At 39.9% G+C, this 25,714-nt stretch overlaps 1 protein-coding gene across 3 annotated transcripts in view; it reads right to left on the reverse strand.

Moving 5' to 3' along the window:
- Positions 1 to 25,714, reverse strand: part of HDAC8 (histone deacetylase 8) — a 201,831-nt gene that overhangs the window by 109,511 nt on the left and 66,606 nt on the right. For all 3 annotated transcript variants that reach the window (XM_080910311.1, XM_080910312.1, XM_080910313.1), the window contains exons 5-7: positions 22,420 to 22,532; positions 18,780 to 18,857; positions 18,133 to 18,241 (exon numbers count right to left, since the gene is read on the reverse strand). In XM_080910311.1, the coding sequence (XP_080766437.1) occupies positions 18,133 to 18,241; positions 18,780 to 18,857; positions 22,420 to 22,532 (300 nt within the window). The remainder of the gene's footprint in view (positions 1 to 18,132; positions 18,242 to 18,779; positions 18,858 to 22,419; positions 22,533 to 25,714) is intronic.

Below are 25,714 nucleotides of genomic sequence, written 5' to 3' on the forward strand. Positions count from 1 at the left end.
TATCGTCTGTTCTAATAAAATGCTCAGCATTGGGGGTGGGTATTGAGTATGAGGGCAGCTTAGGCTACATGGCGAGAGTCTGCCTCAACACCAAAAAAAAAAAAAAAAAAAAAAAAAATAGTATGAAAGGTCATTCGTGACATATTTCTAAAAACTCAAAACACAAGATGGGTATGGTAGTATACACTTGTAGTCTTAGCACTTGGGAGGCAGAGAGCTATGGCAGTGTAAGGGGCCAGCCTGGATTCATAAGGATCAGTCAGAGCCACATAAGAAGGTCCTGTCTTAAAACAAGACTACTATACCCCTAAAATATCAAATATAAAAGTTTATTACATGAGGGGGCCCCCTTAACTCTACTTCTTCCTCATGGGTAACTAACTGGTAATGAGTTTGAGATGAATCTTTTAAGCTCAATCCTTATCTGCCTCATATCTGGGATAACTAACTGGCTGAGCTTCTGTGTAATGAGTACAATCCTATATTCCTTGTCTCTACCTGGAAATGTCCTCCATTGGATCCCTTTTTCATAGTTCTATCTTCTCCGAGGCTCTGGATTCTCTTCCCTATTGCTTTAAGCGCTATGGACCACTTAAGAGCTTTCTTTCATCTCCCATCTCAAAGGATTTACTTCCTTTGGGTGACAAATGGCCCAGGTTCCTTTTTCCTTGCCAGTGTTGCCAAAGTTTTATCCATGTTAGGATCCCCTATACTTCTTGCAGGGAAGAGAGCTGACTGAGACTGGGCCACCTATCCATGTCTTTGTCTCTGTTAGCCTTTGCAACCTCAAAGCAATTGGTAGCTGTTTCTACTCGAAGATCTCCAGTTGGTCAACAGCCTGTACTGCTTCAGAATTTTTGAAAGCATATTTAAAACAGGGGCTAAGAAAACAGTTTAATCAGTGAGGTGCTTGCAGTACAAGGGTGAGGACCTGACTTAGATGCCTAGAACTAATGAGAAAGCAGGGTGTGCAGGCATGTTCTTATAATCCAGGGCTGGGGAGGAAGAAACAGGAGGATCCCCAGAGCTTGCTGGCCAGCTAGCCTAGCTTGATTGAAAAACTACAGGTTCATTGAGATCCTGTTGCAAAAACACAAGGCTCATGAGACACCAGAGGATGACCAGAAGCTAACACACACACACACACACACACACACACACACACACACACAGTGTACATATAACATGCACACATGCAATGTATATTTAAAACAATCGATATTTACATATGATATAATTCCTCCATCTAAAGTGCATGATTCTACTTTTTCTTCATGTAGCCACAGAATTATGTAGTCAGTAACTACAAAGGATCTTCGAACTTCCTCATCATGCCCCTAATGAAGCCTTGTGACTACGAAGTTACTCCTCATTCTACTACGCTCTAAAGCACACACCCTTGAAAGCATTGATACACTTTCTATGTTTATAGATTTATCTAAGTTTGTCCTTATATAAGTAGAGGTGTAAAATATGTGTTCTTTGGTGTCTGTATTCTTTCACTTAACAAAGTTTTCAAGGTTCATCTGTTTTATCACACGAACTAGTTTTATATTTTTCTCTTTGGTGGAGGATTATTGATATATTGTGTAGCTCAGGTTGGACTAAAACTTACTATGTAGCCAAGGATGGCCTCCAACACCTTCCAATCCTACCTTTACCTCCCAAATGCTGAGATGACAGGCATGCAACATCACACTTGCCTCTTTATTCCTTTCTATCAACAAATATTTCATGGTGTGCTTGTCTATTCATAAATTAAGAGATATTTGAATAGTTTCTACTCTCTGGTTAATATGAATAATGCTCCTGGGGGGAATACATACACAAGTTTTTGTGTGTACACATTTTTAATTTGTGTGTGTGTGTGTGTGTGTGTGTGTGTGTGTGTGTACTAGGCTATATGATAACTGTATGTGAAATCCCAGGGTTTTTTTTTCCATAATGGCGACACCACTATCCATGTTCCCAACTAATGTTTGAGTGTTCAAATATCTATATATTCTTGTCAGCACTTAGTTTCTGTCTTGGTTTATTTGAAATTAAATTACATTGTTTACTCAAATTAAAATAGCTACTTTTTAAAGAACAAAATATTTAATTTATGTTGTTCTTATGCTTTAATTTACTATAAGAGTTTTTATTACTTACTGAGGTTATAATATAATTACATCATTTTACCCTTCCCTTTTCTCCCTCCAAACTTTCCTTTCTCGCTTTCAAATTTGTGGCTTCTTTTTTCATTAATCATTATTATATGCACATATATGATTAAATACATAAATACAACTGTAATGGGTAACATGTGCTATTTCATTTTATCAAACTCCTGCCACCTGAGCTACATCTGTATCTTTCACTGTGGTCTCCATCTGTAATTAATTCCTTGGTGACTAATGAAGTTGAGTATTTATCTGTTTATTAGCCATGTGGACATCTTTAAAGCAATGTCCATTTCAGTCCTTTGCCTACTTTTAAACTGGGTTGACTTTTTACCACTGGGTTATAAGAATTCTTAATATATACTAAGCACCAGTCCATTATCAGACCCATGACGCCTGAGTATTCATTTGCATTCTGTGAACGTTTTTAATAGTTTTTAATAGTGTCACTTCAAGTACAGACTTGCCCTGAAAACATACATTGTAGTAAATTATACAGACTGAGCAGGTTATATTTAGGATATATGTATATACATGGACATACATGTATGTAATAACAATTAATAAAGAAGAGGCTGTGAATTTGAAAGAGACCAAGGGGATGTATATTAGGGGTGTTGCAGGGAGAAAAGGGAAGGATGTACTGTTTTAATTATATTATAATCTCAAAAATTAAAAGAAAAAAGTTTTAACTTTTGACAAAGTATCTTACCCATTTTTTCTGTTGTTGCTTGTGTTTTGTGTGGGATATTTCACGAAACAATTGCTTAATTCAATGTCATAATTTATATTATTCTAAGAGTTTGATGGTAATTAGCATTTAGATTTTGTCTTAGTCAGGGTTTCTATTCCTGCACAAACATCATGACCAAGAAGCAAGTTGGGGAGGAAAGGGTTTATTCAGCTTACACTTTCACACTGCTGTTCATCACCAAAGAAAGTCAGGACTGGAACTCAAGCAGGTCAGGAAGCAGGAGCTGATACAGAGGCCATGGAGGGATGTTACTTACTGGCTTGCTTCCCCTGGCTTGCTCAGCCTGCTTTCTTATAGAACCCAGGTCTACCAGTCCAGGGATGGCATCACCCACAATGGGCTGGGACCCCCCCCCCTTGATCACTAGTTGAGAAAATGCTTTACAACTGGATCTCATGGAGACATTTCCCCAACTGAGGTTCCTTTCTCTGTGATAACTCCAGCTTGTGTGTGGTTGACACAAAACCAGCCAGCACAGAGTCCTACATTAGCTCTAAGCCAACGTATTTTTTATATGGTATGATGCAAAGATCTAACTTCATTGTTTTACATGGTGCTGTCCAGTTGTCCCACTGAGTGGTCCCGGCTATATAAAATCACATGACTGAAAATGTGATTTATTTCTCATCTCTGAGCTAAGTTCCATCATCTATACACCTGTCCTTAAGCCATGATAGTACTTTTTAATTACCATCACTTTGTAGTTAAGTTTGAATATTAGGAAGTATAAGTTTCCCAAGTTTTGTCCTTTCTTTTCAAAACTGTCTGGGGTATTCCTGGTTAGATTTGCATATGAATTTTGGGACCAGCCTCTCAGTTTGTACAGAGGGGCTGCGATTTATAGCTCCATTCGACCATGCTGAACCTTTCGTTCACATGAATGGCCACACCTTCAGTCCCTCATTCACAAACTGATGAAGCCTCTGAGTCCTCCTTGTTCCTTTCCTGTTAGTCATCATTAACATCTCTCTCCCTCTCATCACTCACTTGAATCCAGCCTTGTGAGCCACAGTCGATCCACCAATAGCTTCCTAACTACTTGCCCTGCCCCAGCTCGATTTCCTGTCTAATCCTTCACACTAAGTACTAATAAGCTAATTTTCCTTAGGAAAACGTTTGATCAAGTGACTTGCCCTATCCCTAAATTCTTCAGTGTTCCTCTACTTTAGGCTATGATTCAAAGTCCCTCCTGATCTACCTCTGGCTAACTTTTAAAATCCTATTACTCAACAATCCCTTGACCTGTGGTATGTCACTCCACAGGAAAACTGCTTACCTCACTCACTATGCATCTTCACAGACGTAGGCCTTCTGTCACGTGCTGTCTTATGGCTAAACACACCACCGTGCTACATGTCTATAGTCATAGTCATCCTTTAAATTCAATCTCCTCCGTAAATGGAAGAAACACTAGCAGCTACCATTTTTGAAGACTTTACCCAGGATACAGTACTGTCCTTTGAACTGTATAAGTATTAACATGTTTAGCCCTCATAACAATATAAGGCAGATGTGTCATGAAACTTATTTTCTAGTTGAGAAAACTGCAGCACAGAGTTCAGAAGTCTACACAGTATCACACATTTATTAAGTGGCAGAACTGCAGCCTGTCTGTCACCAGAGTGGTACCTCTAGATTATTACAATCTACTTGCTTCTGTGACTTTCTAAACGATATGGTCTGCAGGTCAGGTACCAGTTATGTCACCTATGTTGTCACCCATAAGCAGGGCCATAGCAGATTATTATTTTTAAGTACTAATTTGCTCAAGCAAACTGATTTTATTATTTCCTCATTTTTAAAAACTTTTACTGATTTGCCCAGTGCTGACAGCATATGGCACAAATTTTTAGAGCTAAGAGTTCGAGTTCTACCATGTCGTGGCTCCACCCACTTTTTTAGTCTTTGGGACTTCTGCCTCTCACTCACTTCACAGTCCAGACAAACTGAACCACTGCTATTCTCCATGCATAACAGCTTCTTCCAGCCCTGCTCTTCCTGCTCCCTTTCTACACAATATCCTTCCTGGCAATTTCTGTATATTCAAACTTGACCCAGATTTTATAAATGTGCACAGACATTTGCACACTTTCTAAAGATGTAGTAATTAGGTACTCTTTAGAACCCAGATCAAATGTTACCTCCTTAATTAAGCTTTTTTCTGAAGTATTTATCTCCTCTGAATGCCCATAGCATACTAAATTTTATGGTTCTTGCAACTTTTCCATGTTTTGTTTTATTCAAATGTGTGTGAATATGAAAATCAATCTCTATCTAACATTTTAAGAACTTTCCTAACGTCCTTGAACGTAGAATCAATACTTTAGACATAGTAGATAGTCAATAAATAGTCATTAGATGAGTAAGTGAAAGAAATGCCACCCCAGATTGCTTTTGGGAAACCTTCCCTAACGGCTTTAACACTGCTACTCCCTAAACTGTAAATCATTAATTTTAGGTTTTTATAAAAGTATAAAATCTCTTCCCCAGAAGGGAGGGGCAAGACAGGCATCTCATTACACTACATTAGTAACTTCCTTATAAACACACAAGACATTCATTTGAAATGCAGTTTTCTTGATGAGAAAGCTGATCCCCCAGTCCTCAGTCTGGTTTATCAGAGAGAGAGAGCTATGCAAATGAGGAGAAGCACAGACACTTCAGCCTTGATTTGGGGGAAGATGTTAGAGCCTGAGGAGAAGAAAAGCTAGGGGTGATGACAGGCATACATTGAAGCAAAAGAAAAGCCCCCAAACCTCTGAGGGATTTACCTACAGCTTTTGCTCCGCACCCTTGACATGATTCACTGGCGCCATTTTCCCCCCAGCACTAGGTGTCAGGGGAGTGGAGAGCATGTGTTTATTATTGGTTTGTTAGGGAATTATGAACCTAAAGTTCTTACCTCCAGGCAATGTTACAGTCATGATCATGGCTGCTGACAGGGCATGGTAACCCTAACTTGTCTGCCTAGCCAAGCCTGTGAGAGAGACAGGCTGCAAGCAGGTCCCATTTCCTGACTTTCCTATCTCAGCTCTGCCAAGCAAGCATCTCCCAGTTTTCTGATAAGCACTAGCAATACTAGTGTAGTGTTTTTCAACCTGTGGGTGACGACCCCTTTGGGAGTCAAGGGACCCTTTCATGGGAGGAGTGTTACAAATCAGATACCCTGCATATCAGATATTATAGTTTATAATAGTGGCAAAATTACAGTTATGGAGCAGCAATGAAAATATTTTATTGTTTGGGGTCACCACCACATGAGGAACTATATTAAGGGGTGACAGCATTAGGAAGACTAAGAACCACTGCTCTAGACATCCTTTACTAGATACTAGAAGAAAAAAAAAAAAAGAGAGAGAAACTTAAAAGTTGACAAACCTTTTAGCCAGCCGCAGAGAGAGAGAATTATTAATGCTTTGAGCCCTCCCAGTCAGCCTGAGAAAATCTCTTGCCATCAGCAAAGGTCCTCTCTAAGATGTAAATACTAAAGTCACTGCATTTGATGGGATTCAGAAGAGGGTTGTGTGAGGGACTCAAAGAATCACTCATCAGTCCCCAAAGGGAGGCTGGTCAACTTTTCTGTGTGTATTCCCTATACTCTTTCAATCCTATCTCAATTCAGGTACTGCTGACTCATTCTGCAAAGACCCAAGCTGTCAGGGGACTCAGCATATGGCAAATACCTCAGTGATTTCAGAGCTATTACAAATAGTTGTGGGAGGCAGGAATTGGAGTGGGGCTCCCTGCAATGAGGATGATGTGTCATTTCTTTGGGGGGCCATGGGTGCCTCTTGGACACATCCAGAAGGCATTTAATTTCCGATGCCGTTTTTCTCTGCTTTTAGCATCAGACAAGTTGTACGGGTTCCCCAGACATCTAAAACATCCAAACCTATAAAATAAAACTCAAATCTTAAACTCTTTCAACCCACCAACCAACCCACAACCTGACATCCCTTTTTTCCTTTAAATTTTTATGATACACTTTTGTAGCACTTTAAAAGGATATTTTTTTTCTCTCATTGTTGAGCCCAGTACATAAAAACATAGATTCTAATTGGTATCTCTTTCTATGCTAGCCTTGTAGCATAAGTAATTCTATTCATTAATTATATTTCACCTTGGCAACAGGAAGGGATGTACACTATTTTTAGTGTATTATTACTTATCTTGCTGTACCTCTTGGAAGCAAACCATTCTCACTCACTCACACAAGAGTGAGTGAGTCATACAGAATTAAAGGACCATGCCAGTGGCCCAGAGTGACTCCTCAGAGCTAGAATTAGTATACATATTCCAATTCGAATCTAATGGTGTCATCACTAAGTCCCATGGCTCTAAGGCTTTTGTTATTCTGAAAGGCCAGATCCCCCAGCAGGCAGGGTAGATATTATCTGGGCAGGTGGTGGGCTGGGCAGAGAGGCAGGTCTGGAAGACTATGGAAAGGATATGAATCCTAAGGCTTGCTGTGCTAATAGCCCTTTATGTGCTCTGGGATAGGACATTTCACTGCTCTGCGCCCACAGTGAAAATTATATTCGGCTTTGTGTCATATTGTTTGAGCACATGTCTCCTCATACCCGCCTTGCAAACTCCACAGTACCTAGTTCAGGGAGAACACTAGCACTGAGAAGGAAGAGCCTGGGTCCAGTGTGTGCATGGTGACCTGTGCAAATCACTTTGCTTTTGAGCCTTGTTTTCCTTCTCTATAAACCAAGAATAATATTCTCCCTCTCATAGGTTGTTGTGGGAAGTAAATGATACAACATTTGTGAATGTCTTCTCGCAGCACCAGGTACATAGTAAGGACTGCATGCATAATGCTGAATGAGTAAATGAATGGCCTTAAGTCAGGCCCTCTGAGTGCTATGTTAATTCTTAAAGCCCTCTAGGATTCTGTGGAGTTCAGCACAGCACACCACAGCAGTGACTTCCTGAGTAATACTCTAATGGTCCCCAAAGGCAGAGAGAAATTTCATAGTGTCACTGCCTGGTTCTACCTGTTCTGGGAATACAGTAATTCATTTTCCAGCGCTGCCAATCTATTACCTTTCACCAAACACAAACTTCACTTTAAGAGGGGGCAGAAACACAAGTGCCTTTCTGTTATATACAGGCTGAAAGAATATATTATTAAAATTGAAACCAACTTCTCTGATTTCTTAGGCAAAAAAATCAGATTGGAAGCCAAAGAGCTATTTGGCCTTTGCAGACCCTGGCTAGTGATGCCCTTGGGGGAAGGGGAGAGCTGGAGCCCGTCCAACCTGTAGTTACACCATCAGTGTGTGGACTTCCCGTGTGTGCTAATGCTCTCCACACTTGTCTCTCCTCTCTAGCTAAGCCTCAAAGAATTCACAATTTACCCACTGCACACCTTAGTTCATGGAGGGTAAAATATAGGCAGATGTCTCTGCTTCTCATTTCCTAATCATATTTCTTCCTGCCCTTTAAAACCTCATTTCAATACAATTGCACCGCTTTGCAAACTTACCGGGACAATAATAACTTGTTAACAGTAAACATGCTCCTAGCCCTTCCCTCGCCCTTTTTGACTCAGGAGGGCCTCACTCAGATTCAAAGGCGAAATCCTGCCATATAGTTAGCACCTGGTGCAGCTCATCACAATATACTATCCTCTCCCAGAAGACTGGAAATCTGTGCAATGCTGTCACACAATGAGGTGTGCAAGAAAGAGTTTGGGGATTGATTTCCATCATTAACTTGCTATTGCATGGTTTTTGTGGGACTTAAAAGAAATGCAGTTTTATTACTTTTAAGTACTGCACATAGAATAAGTCCAACTTATCATATTTTGGCAGTTATTTTTCTGGGGCAGGATGTATTTTAAACATGTCTACGTTGGAGTGTCTGGTGGATCATTTAGGATCAGTGTCCTGTTGCTTGATGAAATCCAGATCACTTCAATGAAATCCAGATGGGGAAACTGGGTCTCTGGCAATGGCTGCCAGATCTTCTCCATATGAAATCTCTCTAGTCTGTATGCAAATTCAAAACTCCATATCCTGGAAATCCCAAACCAATCAAATGGCGCTCAGCTTCTTAGTTACTGGACTAAACACAGGGAAGCGATTCATTCTTCCCTAAGGAAATAAGCATTTCTTACATACATCTATCTTGGCACAAAAAGGGCTGGCTAAGCAAATTAATAGTGTAAACAGGATTGCACTGGGGAATGTTTGTCCTACTTAGGAGAATAAACTTTTTATGCACTTTGTGCACATCCACTTACATACAAATAATTGATATGCTAATTACAAATGATTCTTAAAGCCCCTTCCCTGAGGTGCTGTTCTATGCTGTTAGTCTATTTTGAATTACTAGCATGTCCAATGCTTGAAAGTAATAAAAATGCATTTAAAATATTCCATGATTCAGACTGGCTTTCCTCTAATTAGGTTGAGTTAGTGAGGCTTGCCTATATTTAAATAGGATAGATATTTTTCTGCTTCACCCCTCATACATTTAAGATGCCCCCACTCCTGCGTGGAGCTGGTACACACAAACCCCTTCACCTCCAGCTCTCACACAACCACTCTCACAGCATCACCGGGCAAACACTGTCCTTTCTCTGTGGCACTCTCTCACTCCCCACCCCATTTCACTTGCTACCTTATCTGGTTAGTTGATAGGACTTATTTTTTTTAAATAAAAAAGATCAGTGTCGATGGCTCTTTCTTGATAGTGCAATAGGCTAGAGTGCATGAAGGCTAAGGTCTATCTAAACTCAACACCAGGTTTCTTTATCAGGTGGTGGATTCTAGCTTTAAGTGAACCTCTGTAGGGTCCAAGTCATCTTAAGACAGCTCATGCATCAAAGTGGCTTCTAGGCCTAGGGGAGCAGTAGGTATGTGTGCTCATTTCTGTATAGCCTTAACAGTTTTCCTAGGCTGGACTTGAAGGGGCAGGGCAGCAGCTGATGAGCAAGGGGAAAGAAGAATTACAGTGGAGGTGGGAGGCACACAGTGGAGAGAACAGTGGAGCAATATGAATTTCGATGTTAGAACATTCCATCGAACACAGACCTAGTCATGCTTGGGATCCTTTTCAGAGAAGCCCTGAATTAACGGGTATGATTATCAAGATTTCCATTCAGGACAAGGTCTTCCTGACTTTGGATAGTTTCAGAACATGTTCTAGCATCAGAACTTATTAAACTGTTGCCAAAGAATTGGGTCACTTTCTCCAGTGGCAGGAACCAGTCATTACTAAGAAGAGAACAGAGAAAATGTGCCCCAGAGTGGCACAGTGACCCTCCACAGAATCCCAGAACATTGTCCTCCTTAACTTACATGGAAACAAGTCACCTGTGAAGACTTCTTTGCCTCACAGGGCCGAGCAGGCTATTTGGTGAAGTCTGGAGGAGAGGAGCCAGAGATGAAAACGGCATGGCTCTCTAACCACACGCATTGCAGGCTCTAAGGACTGGGTGAGGGAAATTACCAGCACTCACTACAGACTCACACGAGTCCTCCAGACATGCATGGTTAGCTCATTGGCTCAGGACAACCAAGATAATGAAGCACAGGATCCCTCCCTCCAAATTATCCTACATTGTGAAGCTCTTAAGCCTTTTGAATGTAATATTTTAAAAGACACATCAAACCGGGAAGAATAAATGAACGGCCCACTTTGGCCTCACTTCCACCTGTGGCTAACATTATCAGTGAATCTAATTAGTGTCTGACTCATCTATTTTCCAGAAACAATAGGCAATTTTACATCTGCTACACTACAGTGAGGCAGGATAGAAGTTTATCAAATCGAACAAAAGCATGTAATAAAAATACCTTAGTTACAGAGGGCCAAGTTCCAGATGCAAGGCTTACAGAATGAATTGGCAGCTTTTGTTACCTTTATTACTGGACCAAAGTGACTAGTGATTATCCAGGCAGTGTAGCTGTGACCCAAATGAAAAGAGAGGTAGGATAATTGTGTGATGAGTTTCTGCCAGTTTTCCAATTGTAATGAAAATGGAGATGAGGATGGAAGTAAGTCTATGTAATTATTTGTACTCAAATACAAACTCTCGAAGAGTCCATCACTTTTCATCAAACTGAAGGGGATTTGAAAAATCCGCCCTGCTTAAAATATTTATGTATGAATATCTGTGTGATGTACTGCTATTGCCACATCATGAAACCCAAAGGAGTAAATTATAATTGCTGGGTTCTCTTTCACTGACAATCTATCTGTTTCTAAATTTCAATGGGATGGAGGGCCAAGTGCCAGATGCAAGTCCAAGAGGAAGGTAATTTCTAGTTGACCTGTCATTACAATGAAAGAAAAACCTATCATCATTAAAATATCTCTCCTTTAAATATTAACATTAAAAGTCAACATTGAAAGGAATCACTCCCATGAAATCTCCCTTAGAGATATCTTTTGCTTTTCGTTTTATTCAGTAGGTTACTGATTGACTAGTTTGGAGTGTGGATGGAGCATCTTTACTCTATATGGACATATGGCCTCCTACCAGGACCAAGAGGTACGAGAAATTTTGTCATACAAAATGCATAGAAGTAAACAATTTTTCATAAAACTAGTCTAAAAAATGGCACATGAAAAGGATGGGTTTCCCTAGGAAGAGCTCTATAAAATGACAGGTGACCCCATTCACCTTCTACAGCAGGAAGGGAAAGAACTCAGTTTCCATGTTCAAACCTTAATCAAGAATTCCATATCTAGGAAGTAAATTCTGGGAAGATTTATTCTTGTTTTCTGTCTATAAAATCACAAATTAAATCTTGAAGATTAAGAGATTATTTTCTGCCCTAATCTCAACTGCACATTCATACTCACAATAGCTTCTTTATTGGAGAGGTCATGTGATTGATTTGGATAAAGCTAAATGGTCTATTTTTTTAAAATGATTCCTGCCATGTCCTACAATCAGGTTTTTCCAAGAAGTCTTAGGGATGGTACTTTTTCACTGTATGCAACAGTTAAATTTTACACTTCCAAGAGATGCTTTAGAGACAACATAGTCAATGGCTAGGGAAAGACACATGTTCAAAGTCTGGTTTCCTAGTTTGGTTGATATCCCTGGGAGGCCTTCTCTTTTCTGAAGTGAAGCAGAGGAAGGAGCAGATCTAGGGGAGACAGGGGAAGCGGGGAGGGGAAACTACAGTTGGGATGTAATATATGAGAATTAAAAAAAAATGAAAAACAAAGTCTGGCTTTGTCCCTTTGGATGACTGAGCACTTTTATAGCGTGTAGGCTGTGACAAGCTGAAATGATGAATTCATACCTTTAGTAGATGCAGTGCTACTCCTGTCGCAGTTAAGTACTCTAGAAACCAAGCTGCAGCTTACAGGGTTCTGCTTTATCTCCTGTCCCAGTGCCTAGTGTCGTGTCTGGTATACAGTAAATGATACATTTTTGTAGAATGAATGAATAAAATAGGTTCTTCATATTTAGCCATGCACACAAGCCCAGAATAGAAATCCATGTCAGATGTTTAGCACAGCACCTGGGCACACAGGAAGCTTCCCCCCTTACCCTCCTCCTTCATGCTAACTAATGTTTCATGAACTATAGAAAGTGAGGATCCACTCAGTTCTTTTGCAGGAAGGTCAGAGTGTCTTTGGAGAGGTAAATTTTGGTCTTAGACCCACAGGAACTAATGCTGTGTTTAAAACACCAAGGACTTCGAGTTCCAAGTCAAGTCAGACAGTAGTTCTCGTGCTATAAACACACACTTGAAAGACACTATGTTAAGAATCAGTTGTGTGGCTTTTTTCCCGTTCTTTGTTGGATGTGAGTGACATTGAGTACAGAGGCACAAAACATTCCACCAAAGAATAAAATGTTACATGTTAACATGAAGGAGGAGTGTGAAGGGAGAAGCTACATGTGTGGCCAGATGCTGTGCTAAAGAACAAGTACTCTCTAGGCTGGCTACCTACCTGGTCTAGCCCAGTAACAAAACCACAAATGTTCTAAAAAAGTAGGTGATAAACTCTAACAAATGAATTTAAAGCTGGGCAGTGGCGGGGTACATCTTTAATCCCAGCACTAGGGAGGCAGAGGCAGATAGATAGATCTCCGTAAGTTTGAGGCCAGCCTGGTCTACAGAGAGAAGCCTTGACTCAGAAACCAAACCAAACCAAAATAATAACAAAATCACTAACCAACCAACCAACCAACCAACTAAACGAACAAAACCCACATTAATTTCATTACACATCACTGCAAAAAACAAAACAAAACAAAAAAAAAAAAAACCTTTAAATCTCAATAGAAGAGTATAACTGGAGAGAGGTAAAAACATCAAGGTGGGGTGGGACTGGAAAGACGGCCTTTGCAGAGAACCAAAGCTAGATTCCCAGCACCAGCACCCATGTCAGACGTATCCCAACTACCTGTAACTCCAGCCACAGAGGAGTCAACAATGTCTGGCCTCCACAGGCACCTGCAGTCAGATGCACTTACCCACACACATGCATACATACAATTATAGATAAATGAACTTTTAGAAAGAGATTATGAGTTTAAATAATCGGTGTCTAAGTGACTGAATTTTTCTTTATGTCAGTGGTCTTTGATTGAGACCAAAGGCTTATTTCAGTTTTGAGCTACATAACATAAGCCACATGACACAGGTGAAGAATAGCTCAAGGACCAACTATGGGTAGATTTTTATTTTAATGAATAACATGCAAACCATAGCTCACTAAAATAAGAGTTTTTCTCAGGATAGGTTGACATTTCTTAGCAATCTTCATATATGGACATAGACTGTTACTGAATGCAAGCTCCAGTTTATCAGAAGCTTTCCTACATCCTCTTAATGGAGAATCTGTTCAACAGTATCTTCTTTAGGTAATATATGCAATGCCCGTGTTATCTCAAAGATGTGTAGTTCTATATTCTTTATAAAACACTTTTACTTTGAGACAGGATCTCATGTATTTCTGGATGGCCTCAAACTCCTTATGTAGTGAAGGATAACCTGAGTTCCTGATCCTCCTGTCCCTACCTCCCAAGTGCTAGGATTACACCTCTGTGTAATGTGCGACCATGCCTGCTTTATGCAGTGCTGGGGATAAAATCCTAGGCTTCATGTATGCATGCAGGCAGGCAAGCATTGACAACTGACCTTTATGTGCAATCCTAAAATTGTGATTTCTTTTTCAAAATGTTTTACCATCAAATTCAGTATGTGTACCCACACATATATTATAAGCACCTCATATATGGTTTTCCTATTAGACAAGCACATATCCAGTAAATAATAATTGATGCTTGTTAGGGTGTGAAATAACAGTTAGGATACAGACTAAGAAATGCTGGCAGAACTGGGAATCTATTGTGTATATGTCAGCCTATGTTACAGCAGTTCCCACCAGGCAAGCAGCTGGCACATCCTGCTATTGGTATTTATCAAAACCTTCCTTGAACCAACAGCAGAGAAGTTCTTGCTTTTGCTCTTCTCTTGTACCGTTATTTACTGCAACTACTCCCAAAGTCATCATCATATATAGCATTTTAGGCAATAGGCAAAACAGTATTAAGACAGTTTTATAGAATATTCACACACAGCTAGAGAACAATCAGGCTAAATACAGGTAACGAAAGCAGCACCTCTATGTATGTATAGATGTATGGACACACATACACATCAGAGTTTCATGTATGCTTGGTAAGTGCCCTATCAGGAAGTCACATCTCCAGCTCTATTTCTACTTTTAGATGACAATGTTTAATATTTCTTTCCTCCAAACTTTGTGAGTATGGTATGGGCATGGTGTTCTGGGTTGGGAGTGATTTTGGTGAAATTATTATCATCTTGATTTATATATAGACTCTGTACTGGAGCCACAAGGTTCCATTTGAGGGAAGTGACATGCTGCTGACAGTAATGCTACTATTCCTTTCTACTGGTTGATATTTGGCCAATTTACAATGCCAACTCCACTAGCTCCCATAAAGCTTACAAGAAGTTTGAATAAAATCATGGACCTCTGTCTTTATTATCAAATGTCCCAAGGATATCGAATATAAAATTGCCATTAAAAAAACCCTCCAGCTCTTTTGATAGTATTAGAAAAATTCACGTAATATTTCCATATCCAGTCTATTATAAGAAGAAAATTTAAATTTGGGGGGGTACATTCAGTGTTATGATGAAACTTTTAAGTTCCTGTCTGACTAGCTGGCAAAATATGAAAGTTAAAAGCAAGGAAAGGGCAATCTTTCTTTAAAAGGAAAGGAAGAAAAGAAAGAAATGAAGGGAAATGAGAAAAAGAGGGAGGAAAAGAGAACATCGAAAGAAGGCAAGGCAATGCATGTCGATGAATCTTGCAGAGAAAATCAGCTCAGGAACAAACTAGAAATTGAGAGACAACTCGGAAACTGAGCATCATCCACATGTGCCAGTGAGAAGCTACTTTCTATCTCTGTAATAAGTGGTGAGCCAGAGAACCAGCAGGCTCACAGAGCAAAACAGGTGAGAAGGACACAGCAGAAGGGCTGTATAACTTTCCCAAAAGATCAGCCACTCCTTTTTCAAGTGTCTTTTGAGGTAGGCACTGTAACAATGGCCAAGTATAAGGACCTCTAGTTCCAAATCATGCTAGGTAGAAGTACCGTGAGGATAAACTGAGACTGAGAAGCATATTGACTAGGACTGCTAAACTATACAGAGATATTTAGATGCCAAAGATTGGTTTGTCTTCTCTGTACTACTTTCTCCTTGTGCTCTACCACCTGACCACCTGAGAGCCAGGGGGCTGGCACTCTAGCATTTGCCAAGTCTGCTGTCCATCAAATGAAATGCCTATTCCTAGAGGGCTTAGGGAGGGGACATTGTGCCAAAACCTCGTTTCGGGGCTTGGTGTTTGTTGTTGTTGTTATAGAAGGATGTTTTCTTCCTGTTACAGAAATGTCAGGTATAAGTCAGCAATTGGGGGGGGGCAGATACTTGGCATGGGAAGCCTTCCTGGCACCCTTGTAGACAGAGGCACCTTGATGTGGTGCCGTCAACAGACTTGACTTCTGAAGCCAAACAAAGGAAGCAACCATTGTGCTTCTTTATGAGAACCTGGAGCCAGTTATTCTGGGTGAGCAGTGTCTGCACTGCCCATGAAGCTCAACAGGCAATCCTTGGATGTATAAACTGATGTCTGTCTGGTTCTTTAGTTGGCAAGCTAGACGACTCTTCAGTGAATGCTAGCATAATGTAGTCTACCAGGATGCCTGTGGCAGAATGGATTGTGTGAAGGGAAATCATATGTAACCTTGGGGCTATCTTTACTTTTAAAATGCTTCTAATCATGTTTAATATCCAGGCTATTTTAAGCATGAATTGCCAGGACATTAACTTTTGAAAAATCATTTATAAGGAATTGATATACATAAAACAACATCAGAAAATATAGGGAAAAAGAGGCATTTTCACCACTTAAGGATAAATAGTAGGCTTCCTTCAGGAGAGTAGAAGCTGGGAAATCCTCACGTCTGTACATAATGTTTAGCTTTTGTCACAGGCAGGGAAATGCCAAGCTGATGGGGGATAAAAGAAAAATCTCAGGAGGTCTTATGATTGGCAGATGATTCAATAGGGACACAGGTAAGGTGATCCATGTAGAGAAGGCCAGATATCCCAAACTATACTTGCAGGCTGATAAATGGTGAGCTTTCAATTAAGATCCAGGAAAGAGCTCTAAGAAACCCTGTGGACAGTCTCCTAAAAGAACAACTTAGTATCCTGCTATGGTTAAAGAAAAAAAAAAAGGCCAACAAAATGTTGGGCACTGTCAAGAAGGAGATTAAAAGACAAACAAAATAATTTTCCTTTTACAGAGAACCACAGGACATCTTCATTGGTAAGGTTACATAAGCAGTTCTGATCTGCACATCTCAAGGACAGAACAAAGCCTAAGGGGAACAAAGAAGGGCAATTAAACCATCAGTGGCAGGCTCAACAGTTTTTTTCCAGCCAGATAATACAGAGTTATCCTAGGGACACAATGGAGATTATGAAGAGACTGCTGAATGATTGCAGGATGACTTGCCTCCCCAAGTCTCTTCAGCTAAGAGGTACCTTTGAAGTTTTGATTTCTCATACAGTTCTACTCTGTTTACACAACTGCCTGTGATGGGGGCCAGAACAGGCAGGCTCCTCTGGGAAGTCCCTCTTTTCTACCAGCAACTGGGAGAAATGTGAGCTGGGTGGGGGTAGGGATTAAAAATGTTTCCATCTGCACTGCTTACCTTCTGTGAGCTTGACCAGTGGACTTGTAGTCAGGTTTACCTTGCCCATTGCCACTGCCGGCTATAAAACTGTACCTGATCAATCTTAATTTTGATGAATATGAGCTTAGCTTCCCTCCATTCTGTAGGACTCTCAACCCCAACTGTCTTCAAACCAAACCAGGTCTGCCTGTATATGTGTAGCTTGGTAACTGTATTCTTAACTCTAGGGTAGAAAGAAATTTAGGCTGGGGAAGAATGTAGCTTAGTGTATACAGGGCCTTGGATTCTATCTCCAGCACAGGAAACCTTCCATCCTTTCCAACTGCCCTTCATCACTGTTACTCTGCTTCTGACTACACTTTTAATTGTGTGTACAGGTAGGACAGAATAATAGAATAATGAATGGTAAATTATTAACATCAACTCAAATGTTCATGTCAGCAGAGTAAAACAGGTTCCTGTGAGAATAAAACAAAATATACTGTTGGGTTAATGAAACCACACACATGCAATAAAGTATGGGTTTAGGGATTCTTCAGGACAGCTTAAAACGTTTTATTCTGGGATAGTCTTTATCATATTGTATAGCAGGTTAGGTCAAATGTAAACTCTTGTCTCTAGTCCAACTGTGTAGTGTTCTCTAATGGGACAGTTACCAGACCAAACACGCATAGTAAGTAGTATCTAAAAGCTATGTAAACTGGGCATGGCGGTGCACACTTCTAGTCCCAGCAGTTGGAAGGCAGAGGCAGGCAGACTCTGTTAGTTTGAGGCCAACCTGGTCTATATACAGGATTTGAGTACATCTAGGGTTATATAGAAGACCCTATCTCAAAAAAAAAAAAAAAAAAAAAAAAAAAAAGATAACAGATATGTGAGTATACAGTGGTTTTCATTTTCAAATTGTTCCTTGAAAACAAGAGTTGTGAGCTTGAGAAACATGGCACCCTTCAGACAGATCCAATTTACCTGCAATTAGCTCAGTGTCACTGCCATACCTTTCACAGATGTGATAGTACTTCTCATCCTGTATGCCATCCTGAATGGGCACATTGACACTGTAGTACCGTCCTTTCCCCAGGCCAACATCAGACATGTCACCTGTTCCTATAAAAGACAGAAATGCCACGACCAATCATTAAAAACACAAGCACTAGAAAACACTAAGGACTGTCCTAGAGCAATTCAGGACAGCAAACTGGTCAATTAGGAGACCAACTCTAAATTCTTGGTTTTCTCTAAGAAGATGAAACTGAAAAATAATCTACAGGAATAGCTATAAATGCTGTTGGGGAAAGTAGAAAAACAATAAGGAAATTGAGAAATATTAATTTACATCTTACTGGATGAAATAAAATAAGAAGAGCTAATATCACATGTCATTTGCAGTTATCAGAATTACATGTGGTATGTGATAAAATTTTAAGTGGTCTGTCGACAGGCCATTAAAATCACCTGGAATTTAAAAACAGCGTTCATTGTCATTTCTTTTGTCATTACTTGAAGTGATATCTGTTAAAATTTTGCAGAGAACAGCACAAATAAGGTGTTAACAGCATGGGAATATATAAAAACAAGATATAAAAACCATGTAAAAATATAGTATCTAGACATGAACTGTGTGGGGAGCATGCAGTTGACTTGCCTGGGAAAAATCCTGGGGAGAACTTGTGCAGGGACACAGTCATAACTTTAGATGTAAAACTGAAGGCATCTTCTACACCTACCAGAGAGAAATGTCAAAGGATCATGTCAGATATGCAGTTCCTGTTTTCAACCCTTGAAAATCTAGCAAGTAGCCATGGGAAGAAGGTGAGAGGGGAAGGCAGCTGGAATAGATAATGACCCAAGAAATAAAAGAACACAAATTCTTGGTTTCTGACCGCAGCAATTACAGATGAGAGAGAACATAGGCCCAATTCATGGCAACTGGAGCTTCCCATTTCCAAGCAATAGGATGCCCAGGTGCTTCACCCTAACTTCTATTCTAAAAGGTGGGAAAGAGCAAGAGCCCAGGACTGAGACTCTAGCCTCAGAACTGAGCAGAGAAAAATGGCATCATCCAGGAGGATTCATCATCTGTTTTGTCTGAGTGTTTCTAGTTAAATTCTTGGGACTTTTCCCCAAAGAACTATAATATGGTAATCATTTAAAAATATAAGCAATAAAGCAGTGATTAGGCTTTATTTATTTAAAACTTAATGATGAGGTACCTCTCTGTAATACAGAGTTAGTTATAAAAACAGGTAACCCAAAGTCTCCTGAGCACTCAGTAACTTGCATCTTTCTACTGAAAAATCAGGCATGGCCGTGTCCTCTAGCAGCCCCCTTATAGGAAGATGCTGCACTCTATTTATTTACTAAAACAAATGTTTGTATTTTGGAACTGCTTAAAGGAAGTGAGAGAAATACAATTAAATTCTTGAAACCCAGGATAGTAATAAAACTTTAAAGGAGCTTGCTGTTCCTTAACTTCAAACTGGTTTGGTGTGTGCCCAGAGTAGGGGGCACCTTCAGTTGTTAATAACAGCTTTAAAACCGTTTCGAAGCCTGGAGGAAGACTGGGGGGGAGCCTTTGTAGACAGATGTCTCCTTTTCCCTTAAACAGTCAGAAAATGACTAGATGCCTGGGAGACAAAAGCTCTGATTTAAAGTAACCCTCCAAACATATGTGTCGGCCACACTGCCCCTTCCTCTGAGGACCTCAGTCACACTCACACCCTGAAATGGAAGGACTCTTACTTAGCAAATCCACGTATTGTGTTCCTTTACATTTCAAACAAAGATATTGTCTCTGTGTTGACTTAAATGTATTTAAGTCTTTATTAGAGGCCAACAGAAACCTTAAAAAAATAAGAAGTCTATTTGTATATAACAGGTATGTTTGAATTTCCCAAGCCCTGTGTTTTGCCCTAGGGAGGTAGTTAAAACCAGTTAAAGACTCCAGGCAGAAAGCATTAAGTAAACAGAATAAAATAAATGAAAATACCATTTCAACAGAGGGAGGCATAAGTGCTAAACCAGGGCACATGATGGAAATGCTAATGATTTATTCATCCAGAAAAGTGGCAATTTACATTTCCACCAATCCTGTATGCAAATTTCTGTTTTCTCCTTGATGACTAACAGTGGCAGTTGTTATTTCTTTTAAATCTTAGGCAGGAAGAAGGGCTCTAAATTGGATTTCTATTAGTATTACGGTACTAAGTATCAATTTATGAGTTTAGTGGCCATTTGTATCTTGTTGAACAGGAAAGGCTATCAGGCATGGTTTAAAAAAAAACTCAGAGAGGCAGGGGATGTGGAGTTGGTATGAAGAGGAGAGGGGTTGGGTGGGGAAAAGCGAGGGTGGGTAGGAGTAGCCTGTATCACAGGATGCTGGTGGCAGAATTGTGGGAAATTTCAAATAAAGCAAATGTGTAGGAGTTGGGGGTAGGGCAGAGGTCATTGGAAGGGAGGTGCTGAAGGGGGGAAATAAAGTGAAATGAAACACACCATAAAAGTTGGCTGAAACAGGAAACTCTAAATGGTGTAGGCATAACACTGCAATGGAGAGATGAGCGGTTTCAGGTGACAGGCCTATTTCATTCTTACATGGGTCTAGTTTTGAACTCTGGTACTAAAACTCTAAATTCCATAAGCATGTGTTCATTCACAAGACAAATACCTTACTGAGCTGCTACTATATGTGCAGTACTGACAGAAAGGAGTAAACAACTTGATCTCTGCCCTGGGAGAACTTAAAAGTTTCTGTGGGAAGACAAGATACAGACATTTTAAAATAAACAGTGCAAAACAATACAGCATAAAACAGTGACTAGTGATAGAAAACCACGCAGGGCTTTCACGGCATAAGCATACTCTTGGGCTGCGGTGGTCAAGGGGATACAGTGGTACTGGAACTTGAATGAATCAGTAGAATTTAGGGCTGCAAAGAGGGAGGAAGTAGCTAAACTGAGGAAAAAGGAAGCAAAGTCAAGGGTATGAGATTAGAGACGCGTCTGGAGGATTGAGACATGTGAGTTAAGTAGAAAGGTGTCCAGAGATGGTTAGAAAGATGAGAGGCCATGAAAGGTGAGGTAGAGAAAGCGTACTTTTCCATAAGGGACACGGATTTCATAGGGTTGTCTGTGACACAAGTGAGGTGCTTTTACAATGTAGACTGTATGTCTGACTACCAGACACCTGTATCACAGCAATCTGCACTTAGAGATAAACAACCCACGTCATCAAGATGCAGTCATATAGGAGAACCATTCTTCTAGGCTACAGGTCATCAGAGTACGTGCAGCTAGACAGCAAACATCCTGGACGCCAAACTACTTATGGCCTCTGCACTAATTTACATATACACATTCACGTATGTGTATTATTGAACAGCATTGCTAAAAAAACAAAATCCACTAGGTAGTGGTGGCACAAGCCTTTAATCCCAGCTCTTGAGAGGCAGAGGTAGAGGCAGAGGCAGAGGCAGGCATATTTCTGAGTCTACAGAGGGAGTTCCAGGGAAGCCAGAGCTATACAGAAAAACTTTGTCCCAAAAAAACAAAATAAAATACCAAAAATGAAAATCCATTCTTAACCTCACTGGTCATATAAAAACAAGTTCTTGGGACATGTTGCCAGTTATTATGAGCAATGAAGAGGCTTTGTAAGTTTTAAATTAAGTCTGTGTCCCACCCTGGAACATAGTCAGAAATTCAGTGGGCATGATTCTCAATATGGTCTGATGTTTGTTTGAGCCTTTTCTGTCATCACTGATGTTTATTTGGATGCTTTTCTGTGAGTTCCTTGTTTCCAGCAATGCACTGCTATCCCAAGATAATATAGTTGGTAACACAAAGAAAGTGTTCACTCCATAAATTGGTAGCTGCCTATTGGTTAGAACTCCAAAATGGTCTGTCATCTAGTCATTTTCACTTGAAAGAAATTCTGATGAGGAGAAGCCCAGAGTTTCCTTACAATCCATTCAAAGGGACCCCAAATGGTTCCTGATCAGTAGAGTAAATGCTAAAGCAAGCTTTCTCAGGTCTGCTCATTGTCTACTGTGAAGTTTAGCTTCAGGAGACAGGAGAGAGAAAATGACAGGAGCCTGCCTGGCCTAGGCAGCAGAAAAGAACTGCAATTAGTCAGAGGAATCTATGCACCACCTACTACAGAAATGACTATTAGAAACATTTTAATTGCATTAGGCATTTCTATTTTTCTTAGTTGCTTAGAAGTAGCTTTACTGACCAAAACCTGCTATCTTAGGAGTGAAGCATCTTTGAAAATAAAGGGCTTACCATCTCCATGGTGTAGATCCAAATCCACATAGAGAATACGGTCAAATTTCCGTCGCAATCGTAATATTCCCAGGACAGCATCATTGAGATAACAGAAACCAGATGCTTCATCTCTGCAAGAAAACAAGTTGCTACAGCCAACAACTGAAAAGTAGTCCAAGGGAGTCTTTACAGCCAAGCATCTAACCTTTGAGATCTAGTCCCATAAAATCCTCCTTCTTTTAAGAACAAAAATTCACCTATGAGGATTATATAGTAAATGGGCCAGAAATATCAGAGAATGTTTTTCACTAAAGTAAATATTCAGAATGATTACTTATGTTTTCCTGCTCGCAATCTTGGAGGTTTTAAAGCATCAGATTATTATAACTATATTGAATAAGACTTTTCTCTGACTCTCTCTCTCTCTCTCTCTCTCTCTCTCTCTCTCTCTCTCTCTCTCTCTCACACACACACACACACACACACACACACCCCACATCCCAAAACCAACCAAGCAACCAACCAAACAAACAACAAAAAATAAACTAAAACCTTGTAGTCCTCTGGGGTCATGATGATAAACACTGATTTCCACTTATGCCTCTCTAAGGAAGCTCAGACCTAGGTGGGCCCTTAAATATAGTTCTACAGAAAATGGATATTGGGTTCATTGTTGTAACTCTACAACACAACCCAGGAGTTGGTTTTTTTATTTTGATATGCTTTCGAACTTGTTATTCATGAAAACCAAGTGTAGAACAGACAAACATATAACCTTTTGAGCACATTAATGCAGTTGCCTCTCTATGGATGTAATTTTGAAAGGAGGACTGAAGAAAACCATTGTCCCTGGTGTCACTGAGTCCTGTCACATCACTTTATCCTCTTATCAACATTTGCTTGCTCTTTTATTACACTTTTATTGAGTCTTGCTGATTAGATAGAAAAGAGTGTATTAGAACTTAGAACTTATTTTAACACCTCATTCCTATTGCCACAGTTTAGTTCTGTTTGCCATGAGATTTTACTTGAAACAAAATTCTAGGCATGACCATTTGAAATGGCATTATTGTTACTGTGAGAAACCTTTCTAGTGCCTACATAATGCAAAGAACAACAACAAAAAATCATGAAATCTCTCTCCTATGAGATTTCACACTCTAAACAATGCCCTGCTTCCTAAACATTGTTTGATGAAACAGGTAAAACTGTGAGCAGGAAGTAAACCATCACTGGATACTGTGGCACATCACTAATAGGAGCACAGCAATTGATGTAGGTAAAGAACCGCTTGCCCTTAGGTACACAACAGGGAATAAGCCAAGAAAGGGTGAGTTCAACCACAAATTCTGTGAGAATATGTAGTTTTGAATGTTCTTGCATGTGCATGCTATTTTCTAATTCTTAAAGTTTACATTTTATAAATATGCTATCTTAGTAAATAAAAAAGTTAATGTGTTATCCTAATGAACATCAAACACTTGTGAAATAAGACACTAAGTGCTAGGCAAAAAGAGGAACAAGAGGATGGTCATAAAAATGATGGCCATACTATCAATAATTCCGGAAGTTCTTTACTTTTTGTGCAAGTATGTAATCTCTTCCTACCTTTGGATAGGATTGCCAAATTATATTGCCAAAATCTCCTCCGGTGGGGGTATTGTGATATATATGTGTAATCCTAGCACTCTGGAAGCAGACACAGAGTCATAAGTGGTAGCTTAGCATGGGTTACACAGCAAAATTCTGTCTCAGAAAACCAAGGGCTAGGGATAGAGCTCAGAGAAGAACAATGACTAGCATATGTTAAACTCTCGGATTTATTATCTGGATTAAAATGACATTGACAACAACGACAACCAGCAATGACAGCAACAACAATGAAGATGACCACAAGCAAGTAAGCAAGCACTAAGATTAAGAGAGTTTTATACTCATTTGCTTATGGAAATAAATACATATTTAGATAAGATTACTAAAAGTCCCACAAAAATAAGGAAACTGAACTTTCAGGACTTTCGAAGTGCTCCAAAGTAATCTTTCAAAACCTTTCCTGCAGAGAGGGCTAGGCCTGGCATTCAGAAAGTGCCCCCCCCCCCGTTGGTTGAGGGGAGTAGGAACTCTGCCGTAGAGACTTGGTTTTCACCCGGAAGGCCCTTGTGTGCGGCCCAAACGGTCAGGCCATCTGCCACTGGGAACAGTGAAGATCCAGGAACGCAGGCCAGGTACACAGGAGAGATGGGAAACAATCACAGACAACAAGATGGAAAGAGGAAAGTGAAAGAACTTACCCAGTGGAAACCAAGACAACATGACAACATCAGAACCCAGCTCTCCCATCACAGCAAACATTGGAATGCCAAACACTCCAGATAAAGAAGAATCAGAAATCATACCTCAAGATGATGATACAGATCCTTAAACAAGAATGGGAGGAAAAGCATAAAGAAATAGAAGCTTTTAAAGAGGAAACAAGAAAAACACTCAAAGAAATCAAAGAACTAGAGGAAAACAGAACCAAAGAGATGAAGGAATTGAAGAAGGAATTTAAAATGGAAATGGAAACAATAAAGAAAACACAAAAAGAGATAACCCTGGAGGTAGAAAACCTAAAAAAGAAATCAGGAGTCATAGATGCAAACATCTCCAACAGACTACAAGAGATGGAAGAGAGAATCTCGGGGGCCAAAGACAACATTGAAAACATAGACAAAACAGTCAGAGAAGATGCAAAAGCCAAAAAGCTCCTAACCCAAAATATCCAGGAGATCCAGGACACAATGAGAAAACCAAACCTAAGGATAATAGGAATAGAAGAGGGTGAAGAATATCAACTAAGAGGCACAGTCAATATCTTCAACAAAATTGTAGAAGAAAACTTCCCTACCCTTAAGAATGAGATAACCATGAGCATAAAAGAAGCCTACCGAACTCCAAATACAGTGGACCACAAAAGAAATTCCTCTGGACACATAATAGTAAAAATTCCAAGTGCCCAAAGCAAAGAAAGAATACTAAAAGCAGTAAGGGATAAAGGTCATGTAACATATAAAGGCAGACCAATCAGAATCACACCCGACTTCTCAACAGAGACTATGAAAGCTAGAAGATACTGGATAGACATCATGCAAACCTTAAGAGAACACAAGTGTCAGCCCAAGCTGCTATACCCAGGAAAACTCTCAATCACCATAGATGGCGAGATGAAGATATTCCAGGACAAAACTAAATTTACACAATATCTGACCACAAACCCAGCACTATAATGATTTATAGGTGGAAAACCCAATACAAGGAGGGAAACTACATCCTA

This window comes from Micromys minutus (genome assembly GCF_963924665.1).
Source record: "Micromys minutus genome assembly, chromosome: X".
NCBI lineage: Eukaryota > Metazoa > Chordata > Mammalia > Rodentia > Muridae > Micromys > Micromys minutus.